The sequence below is a fragment of the Babjeviella inositovora genome (assembly GCF_001661335.1).
Source record: "Babjeviella inositovora NRRL Y-12698 unplaced genomic scaffold BABINscaffold_19, whole genome shotgun sequence".
Taxonomy (NCBI): Eukaryota; Fungi; Ascomycota; class Pichiomycetes; order Serinales; genus Babjeviella; species Babjeviella inositovora.
Window position 1 is genome coordinate 160,445 of NW_017566856.1, and position 9,637 is coordinate 170,081.

A 9,637-nucleotide genomic window follows, 5' to 3' on the forward strand; every position below is an offset into this window, starting at 1 on the left:
AGGTGAAGAGAGTGAATTTCATAGTGTTCGGGTTGGTATTATTGGTAGTTCCAATTGTAGGAAGAAACCAACGTACGTGAAATATATTACTTTTGTGTCTCTGGTATCATCAGAGGTTGATAAAAAAGGCGTCCTTGGTCGTTTCTGTACCGATGCGCGACTCCGCCTCACCTCTTTGTCTTTGACGTCTTCTCTGCAGCGTAACGACGTGCTTCTGCGTATACCATACAGGCTTTATACCAATCAGGCGGGCTCAGTACACCGTAATTGGCCACTGGTACATTTGGTTGTGGAAAGACACGAAAGTTTTATTGTTTTAGACCACGCCTTTACACACGCTTCCGCTTTTGTATTAGAGCTTCACCAATCTTCAGTTATTATCGCTGTACTGACCAATTGCCCGTTCTCCGAAACCCACTAAGGAATTTGGGTCGATGGCTTTGAAGGTTCAGATCCTTGGCTTAGGATAGTAATCCAACTATATTCTTGAAACAAATCCCTTGAGACATCTTGTCTGTATGAATAAAGAGTTGGTTTGGATCTGCATTTTGACTTACCGTCTGAGTCTGGCTACCAATAATAGTCCTTGTTTAATCTAAAAACTTGTGTTAATATGGTTTAGAGACAGCTAGGTATCTCAGAGGTGTAACTAGTGGAGCGAATAATATGGAGGAACATGTATACATTTAATTTGATGTGGCCAGCTAGTACTTCCACGGGTATATGCCATAATGATCTAGTCATAATGCTCTAGTTATGATAGTCCAACGACTGAGGTTATATGAGAATACTCAACGAGGCAACTACCGGACTAGTTTGAGCACGAAGAAAACGCATATAGCTCGTTGCAAAAATAAAGTTTGTTCAAATTGAGGCCGGGACCAGAAAATTGTCCGTACTCTAGAATTACCAGCTCCGTGGCGCAGATCGCAAAAGGCTTCAGTCAGGAGAGCACCCTATCTATACGGGATATTGGTATTCAGCTGAGGGACAAATACTTCCGATCTGATATGAGTTATAAGATTATTTAATCAAATATCCAAGTGTTGATATGGAAAGGCTCTCGGAATATAAAGGGTGCAACTAGACCTTGGCTTCTAAGCGTGTAGCTCTCAGAGAAATGAAACGGATGGGGCCTCTGACGCCACTTACGTCCATTCTTAGACTTCACACTGCTTCAACAAAACTATTCGAAGCAAAACTGAAGGATCCATACCGATATCTCACCCTGACATTTAAAATCTTACTCGATCGTGGATCATCAGTGGTGCCCATTACGACCGCCCATAAACCGGAAAGATTAAGACAATGGTACACATGAATCCTGCCTCTCAGATCATTAACAGAAATAACTCATATTACACGGTATTAAACCTTGATAGAAATACAGCATGGTACATGGGGAGCAGACAGGGCATTCTTTAGGGATCTGCCACTTTGGGCTTCAGAGTCATGACGTCCAGCAGTCAGTTCTCCGAAGCGTACTGAAAACGCTTGACCTTCAAGCTATTCCTTCGGATCGTTCAAGAGCTCAAGGAAACGATGGTGCTGCTCTTGGTTTCTTTTCAAAAGCAAGTCATTTTGCTCAAGCAACAAAGTGCGGTATCGGGCGGCTTCCTTTTGCCTGATCTTTTCCTCCTTCAATTGCGCACTGCCGCTCTTTACCATTTTTTCTAGTACCTTGATGACTTTTTTGTTACTGGCTTTGATCTTGGTTTTTCCTAGCGCCATTAAAAGCAAAGCGTGCGTGTGAGCAGTCTTTGGTTTCTTTGGTGGCGGTTCGAGAGCCTCTGGCGGGGCTGCATTTTTCGATACGGCCTTTGCAATACGTTTTTTCACTTTTGCGTTTGAGGACGTTGTCGCTGCTGATTGCAGACGGGTCGACCTCCTCGTGTTCTGGGGCCCGTTTCTGAGCGTTCCTTTGGAAGACAGGCTTTTTGTTGAGCGCGTATTTCTGACTGGCACTCTTTTTGGCGTATGGTTGTCTTTTGAAGGCTCAGCGTCATTGTCTGATTCAGATCCCGGCCTCTCTGTGCCGACATCCGGTAACTTCAGGTTAAACGATCGGGCAGCCAGGAGTTTCGTTCCTTTAGTTGCAGATTTTTGGGACGGCTGAGAGCCCTCAATTTGGTCCTTCTCCTCAGCAGTTTCTTCCTCCTCGCCGTTCCTCTGGGCGTGCACTTCGGTGTACATTGGCTGGTCGGATGGCCGGAGCTTCACGTCCTTTAATTCCCCTGACTCAACTGCAGCAACCTTTTGGTACGTCAGCTCGATATTTTCAAGAATCTGGGCGGTCGTGACACTATCCGTGCGGTTAGTGTTGAAGGCCGCGGTAACGCTCTTCATGACCGTGGCAAACTTTTTGGTCGTGGCATCATGCACAAACGGTTCTTTGGTGGTGATAAGGTTTAGCAACTTCCGATTGTCACGTTCACGGAAGGGGGTGGTCATGTTTGGTTGTAGAAGTCTGTAAGAGGTACATGAATTGAGCTATAGTCGCGTAATAATCTTTTAGTGTTTACATATCACAGATATCGAAAATCATATCAAGGGTTTTGAGCCCTGTATGATTCGATCAAATCAATGCTTTGATATTGGAGATGGCATATTGATTCTGGGATCACCTTACTGAATATTACGACACGCCGAGAAAAAATTTAAAGGGGGAGTTTAGGAGTGGAATAAAGCAGTTTGAGGGTTGGAGGGCTGCATGTAGGCAAGAGCTTTTCACTATCGATAAGTAGGCATTAACAGGGCGTTAAAGTTTGCCCGGATCATCCCGCGAGCTCACTTCACTAAAGAGCAAGGGTGTTAGATTTCGCGGCTAAAGTTATCAAAATTATTTATATACGAGTAGCAATAGTATACTCATAGGATATAGAGACATTTGTCTATACCAATCCTAGACTTTGTCCGCAAAATTGACGAATTATTATATGCGTACAAGGGTGATGTAATTAGTACAACAGGGCTTGTATATAACTACAGAGAAATCGAATAAGGAATCCAGATGATAGGAAATAAGAGTGAATATTAACACCCCACCCACTCTTAACTTTTACCTTCTGTGATTGATTCACAATGACAAAATCGATCATACACGTGTACCATGGAGTCCACTTGAACAGCGGCCTGCTTAGCCGTCTGCTTTAACTTTAGTCAGCTTATTTACTCGACAGTCAGTCTTTTGTGATTTTTGCAGAAATATAACATTATCAAAATAACTTCAATAGAATATACCCTGATATTAGCAATATTGAAGCCAAATATAGCCCGATACACTAATTTGCATTGAAAATAATGTCTCTTGTTTTTACAAGATATACCTACCTACTGAGTACACCCTATGTCCCTATGTCCCTACAACCATTGCCATCGGTTATTTATTCATATAAACACCTCTTGTCAGTGCTATGACTTTTTGGTACCTTTAATGAGAGCTTTTAGGAGGCATCAAAGTCTCGTTAAGTCTATCTTGGATAGAATCACGTGCATGTGATTTTCGAGAAAACACACCCAGGTTTCCATGTTCGCGGAAGTGCCGATATCGACACTCGGATCTAAGACACTTTAGTTGCATAATCTCAGATGTCCAGACAACCCCCACTTTACATTTCTTCTCCATCGACACCACAATGTCTCTGCCGTCCGCTACCTATAAAGCGGAATGGCTCCCCAAGGTACAACTATACAGACAGAGACTCGCCGACTCCATCCCAAAGGAGTATCTCTTGGACGACACCAAAGTGCCTGAGGATCTCGACACGGTCCCTTTCAACGCTGTCAGCTTCTTGTACAACGAAAAGCTCTTGTCCGAGCGCGAGTTTGCTATAACTGACCTCAAATGTGAGACATTGGCCGCCAAGATCGCCGCGTCTGAATACTCTTCCGTGGAGGTGCTCAAGGCATTTACTAAGCGTGCGGTCATCTGCCACCAGCTCACGCACTTTGCCACCGAGTTTTTCTTCGATCAAGCCTTAGAAAGGGCTGCCGAGTTGGATGCCTATCTTGAAAGAACTGGCAGCACTGTTGGACCCTTCCACGGGTTGCCTATCTCCTTAAAGGACGAGTTGCACATTCGAGGCAAGGTGATGCATCTTGGGAATGTTTCGCGTGTGGAAACCGTCTCCGAGACGTCCCACATCTCTGCCAGAGTCTTGGAGGAATTAGGAGCGGTCTTTTTTGTCAGAACCAACATTCCCCAGGCGATGTTGTTCCTCGACGGAGTCAACAACCTCACGGGTCGCCGTACCACCAACCCCATCAATTCTACCTTGACCACTGGCGGGTCTTCCTCGGGCGAGGCGGTGTCTGCAACTTTCAGGGCTGCCGCATTATCTGTGGGTACCGATATGGGTGGCTCCATCAGGCTTCCCGCTGCCTTTTCTGGTTGTCTGGGTTTCAAGCCTACCGGTAAGCGTATCGCCAACGGGACGGGTTACAACGGCCAAGATGCGATCCAGACTACTTCAGGGCCAATGTCAAAGTACCCCGAAGACTTGCAGTTCTTCATGAAACACTATATCAACGACGGGAAGCCATGGACCAAGAATGCCTCGCTTGTGCGGGTTCCGTGGATCACGGGTCCAGCCTCCCAGAAACTACTCAAGGTGGGGATTATGTACGACGATGGGGTCACCAGACCTCTTCCAGCGATTGAAAGAGGGCTACGGTTTGCGGCTGAAAAGTTGGATGCTGCTGCCGACGTGGAAGTGGTGGAGTTTTTCCCGATCAAACCCCAGGAGCTTTTGGAGCTAGGTCTGAGATTCTTTTCCTTAGACGACGGTCCGGCAAAGCTTGGCGTTTTAGCGGAATCTAATGAGCCGTTATTTCCGATGGCACAGGAGGCGATGAATGGTGGCGGTAAGGAGTTTACCGCTTCCGAGAACAGGGAGTTGACCTTCACCAGAGACGCCATCAAGGACGACTTTAACAATTACATGGTGGAATACAAGATCGATGTGATTTTGACTGCGGTGCACTTGAATGTGGCTACCGTTCCGCAAAAGTCCACCTTCTCGCTGTACACGCTTCCTTTCAACGTGTTGGATATGCCGGCCGTGACGATCCAGACCGGCTTGTTCCAGGACCCAGCCGTTGATGTGATCAAGGGCGAAAGAACCGGTTTCAGGTCGGATATGGAGAAGACGGAGTGGAGTGGATATAATGCTGAAACACACCGTGGAGCGCCAATTGGGGTGCAGCTCATCGGTAAGAGATTCTACGACGAGGAGCTCTTGAATGCTGCAATTTATTTCACATCGCTTTTTAAGTAAGAATTGTCCGGCCAAGGAACTAAAATCATTCCGCAATGTATAGAATCCCGTACTTTGATAAATACCAGTCTAAAAATACAATTTTCTACTGGTTTTCAATCAGGGAAATTCCAATGTTGGGGGTGTATCCAACCCAGAAATTAAAAGTTGCGAACAGCCACTAATACGACGTTATGAGTATTATTTTTAGATGTGTTGTGAACAAACGACTACAAGACCGTGATATCGGGGATTTAGATACTATACCGTTCGGTGAATGCTGTTGATCACAGGAAGGCTATCTTCTGGGAAAATTGTGTCTGGCGTAACTCCATTGGTAGAATTTGTTATATAGGTAGTAATTAGAAGTATGGTTGAGGCAACAAGGTTGTAGATGCGTTATACAATTGATCGCGATTTAGGACAACTCAAAAAGCTCGAACTTGTGACTGGCTAAATGCCGTCACCAGTTTGGACCAGGGACCCAGATAAGGCAAGGGTGAGACTTATAAGAATGGCAGTTACACAACCCTTGATGCAAGCAATGCCATTTCAGGCCATGCAAAAACCCGAACTGTTGATGCTTAGGAGCTAGGCTATGCGCAGAGAACACGAGTGACCCTACCGATTGAACGATCTATATAGAGAGCTTCATATGGTACTAAACCAGGTTATATAATTTTAGACCTAGCAAGTATATGGCCAGGCGAGTTTATGCACATAGTGTCAGGGTGCTGTAATCAGTCATTGATTCACAAGGTACCAGCATAATCTCCCATTGATAAAAAATAACTTTAAATTAAAAATAATTTCTATCAATGGGAAATCTCTTCCTTATGTAGTCCTCTGGACTTGAATCACCACGGTAGTTCAATTCGCCAGAATCGCCACCCGTGTTTAAATTCATCGGAATCGCGACGTCTATAGCCTCGTAAAATGCCGCACCGATAAAGCCTCTAATTCTGGCACGCAAACTTTGTCACGGTTATGCAATTTGTGTTCAAATTCTACCCTTGGTGGCTGCTAAAGATCACGACTCGAGCGATTTAGGATTCTTGTATAATTTAATTTATATTGTCACTGCCCCTGTTTATCTAGGTCAGTCTATATTCCATTGGTATCAATCACTAAACTGCTACTTAAAACATTAGACTAGCCACTAGTGCAAACTTTTGTGCATCAAATTCACATACATTTCTTGACAGACTACAACTGCATCATATCTCTGTTGTGTCCAACATGGCGCAATAATTCAGACGCCGGCATGCATGCGTTTACGTATCTGCACGATTATATGCATCTGCATAGTGTTTAAAATTATCATACTGACATTGATTAATACGTAGCTATATAGACCAATATAAGTTTTTAGCCTTGGGTTTGTATGAATGAAGCTAATACCAACTGTGTATATTCACGTGTTTCATTAGCATACGAAACTAAGTCTGTTGTTATTTCAGTCTTAGTTTGCGGCAAATGGGGCTAACAGGAATGTGACGTTGAGCGAGTTTGAGAGACTTGCACAGTGGTTCAGGGATAGAAAATACACAGAAAGAAGCTAGCGATATCCAGATCCAGACTTTATACTAGCACAGCCATGAAATGAAATTCTAGTTGTCTCTGGAAAAGAAAGGTCCATGCTATGCATGTAGCGGTTTGAGCAGGGATTAATACAAGGGTCGAAATTGAAAAACGCGAATAGATCTGCGAGTTGGAATATGCATGACAGAGATGTATACCTTGTATAACGGCATGGGGCTTTGATGCGACTTAAAGAGTTCGCTAAAGGAGTTGAATATAAGCGAATACAGCGATTGGTTTAAGGCACAACTACATAGTGTAGCTTGAAAGCTTAGGCCAATTCATGTTTTTCCAACAATGAGCTATTACAAATCGATAAGCCTATAATAAGAGCCTGTATTACTAGTACTTTCTGCGCCAATATTAGGCTCAGGCAAAGACACTCAACGTAAAACTATCGTTCATACAGGTGCCGCAGGAAATATGTGTAGATGCTCCTTTTCCTTGGCATACATGATCTAAGGTGTTGAGGCGAAGGGTTTAGTTTATGTAGCACGATACCACTATGTAACCGATACATATACTGCAGGGATGATAGCTTCTGGGTGTAAAACTTCAACGATACCAATATTAAAAACCATTATTTCAGTCTGATGGATAGTGAACCCACTCCAGTCGTATTGGAACGGACAATCAAAGTGCCAGAAACATATCAACGTGTAGAAACATATGCGATCTAACTTCTGGATAGCTATTTGGTGAGAGATTTTGCTTTCCGAATTTGTTACTCGTATAAGCACTTGCCTTCCTGTATCTCCATGGTCGAGATGTTTGGCCAACAGTTCGGTCTATTTAGCGGAAGACGCGTACTGCACGCCCGTTTACTTTCACTAGTCTCTCTCGCGCTAAATAACTCTGGTATTTTTACAAAACAACGGTTATAGATTTAGGATTCATTCCAACCGCCTTCAATTTGATGATAAACTTCCATAGTAGTTGTTTTTCTAGCACTTGCAAACCGCCGAACTGAACATATAGGAGTGTCTTCCAGGAGATGGAATGCTTATTAATCTCGCCTAAAATAGGCATGCACGATGTGATGCTGCACCATTACGTCTGCATATATAGGCTCACTGTCCATTTTCTATGCGTTACCGCTATGCCGACTATCCCTGTTAAGCCCATGCTTGGAAAAGCGTGACGGGGATAGGGAAAATATCACTGTTATACGAAAAAAGAATCTTTGAATCTTTAAGTATCTCCAGATTTAGAGTAAATCAGTACTGTTGACATCTAAACAAGAAGTGTATCTTTAGAAGCTAGAGGCACATACAGCCTAATCCGATAGCTCTGAACTTTATGCAAGAGGCGGTTCGCCTGTCTAACAAGGATTACACAACTTTCTGACCCCTATACAAGCTTCTAGTGACCCCTGTTGCATAAAGTCCCTACTTTGTGAAAGTATGATAACTGCCTGACGTTAGACTGCACCTGCACCGGTTGAGCCGTGAATTAATAGAAAGGATGTGCTTAAAATAGCCCCCCGAGACTTTAAATCAGATGCTATATAAGACAAGTGAAGACCCCGGTTGATTAAGATAGTTTCTAATAACAACACCATCATGAAATTCACACTGTTGTTTTTGGTTCCCTTTTTATTCCAAGTGGCCACTGCCGCTATCAATGTTACTACTGTTACTACTAGTATCACCAACCCGGTGCCATCTAACCTCTGTAATTCCTTTATTACTTCCGGTGGTCTGGGTGTGAGTGCCTGGCATGCGACGGCGGAATTCTATGCCCAATCGACCAATGACGTCGCTATCTTGGGAACCGGGGTGAGAAGCTACAATTATATAGTGCAGTGGTACTTTAGTTTTGATAGCCCGTTGGGAGCTACAGGGTTTAATGTTAATACGTTGACTGCCGCTATTTCGTTGCTCACCACCGTCAATGTGGTTGTTAACCCCACCCAAGGTGGGTTTATCCTTTCCTACAACGATACTGTCACCTATCCAATTGTTCTCGGTGTGGATCTTCTTAATGGGCTCAACTGTTTTGATTCTATTATTGGCTACACTGTTGGATTTACCGGTGGGAACAATCCCACCACCCTTATTTTGGGGTCCTCCGATTTTTGGCTTAATCCACTCAATGACTTGACTTGTACCCTCACTTCCATTACCTCAGGCTGCATCGCCTTGGGATACCCAACACTTGGTAAATGTATGACTTGGGGCACATGTACGGGTGCAACACCTCCTCCTAGTGTCATAACGGCAACTATAACTTCTGTTCAGGCAAATGGATGCACAGTGGTTGACAAGATTCTTGAATCAGCCTACAGTTATAACACCACGATATATCTGACGAGCACCTACCCTGTTACTCTGACCAGTTCGTATGTTTCAGCAACGACTACCATTTTTTTTATTCCATTTTATGGTACCTTTTACTCTACGCGTACTAGTACCGCAACCCAAACATTCACTCAAACCGAGTTAGTTCCAACTGTCTCTACCTCTTTGATTAACGCCGTTACTCTGTGTCCGGTTTCTTCCTCAAGCTCTTCGAAATCATCTTCTAGCTCTTCTTCCTCGTCGTCGTTGCCATCATCAAGTTCTTCGTCATCATCATCGAGTTCTTCCTCGAAACCATCTTCAAGCTCTTCGTCAAGCTCTTCGAAATCATCTTCTAGTTCTTCTTCTTCGTCAAGTTCTTCGTCATCATCATCGAGTTCTTCCTCGAAACCATCTTCAAGCTCTTCGTCAAGCTCTTCGAAATCATCTTCTAGTTCTTCTTCGTCAAGTTCTTCGTCATCATCGTCGAGTTCTTCCTCGAAACCATCTTCAAGCTCTTCT

The 9,637-nt window shown here is 44.0% G+C and overlaps 3 protein-coding genes across 3 annotated transcripts; 1 reads left to right on the plus strand and 2 right to left on the minus strand.

The window, feature by feature from the left end:
* Positions 1-1,506: 1,506 nt before the first annotated feature.
* BABINDRAFT_10561 (uncharacterized protein) lies at positions 1,507-2,451 on the minus strand (the record flags this gene model as incomplete). The annotated part of the gene is made up of 1 exon (XM_019126761.1): positions 1,507-2,451. The coding sequence occupies one exon, from the start codon at positions 2,449-2,451 to the stop codon at positions 1,507-1,509; it is 945 nt and encodes a 314-aa protein (XP_018982357.1).
* Positions 2,452-3,614: 1,163 nt separating this feature from the next.
* BABINDRAFT_163924 (uncharacterized protein) lies at positions 3,615-5,641 on the plus strand. The gene has a single exon (XM_019130182.1). It carries the CDS (start codon positions 3,636-3,638, stop codon positions 5,274-5,276), a length of 1,641 nt encoding a protein of 546 aa, XP_018982358.1. The 5' UTR covers positions 3,615-3,635; the 3' UTR covers positions 5,277-5,641.
* A 3,626-nt stretch (positions 5,642-9,267) lies between these two features.
* On the minus strand, positions 9,268-9,630 carry BABINDRAFT_10563 (uncharacterized protein; the record flags this gene model as incomplete). The annotated part of the gene is made up of 1 exon (XM_019126762.1): positions 9,268-9,630. A coding segment is annotated over one exon (363 nt), but the record flags the coding sequence as incomplete, so codon positions are not given.
* Between the last annotated feature and the right edge of the window lie 7 nt (positions 9,631-9,637).

What these genes read in the sequence shown, in the direction of transcription:
- BABINDRAFT_163924 (XM_019130182.1), top strand. Translation starts at nt 3,636, where the DNA reads ATGTCTCTGCCGTCCGCTACCTATAAAGCGGAATGGCTCCCCAAGGTA.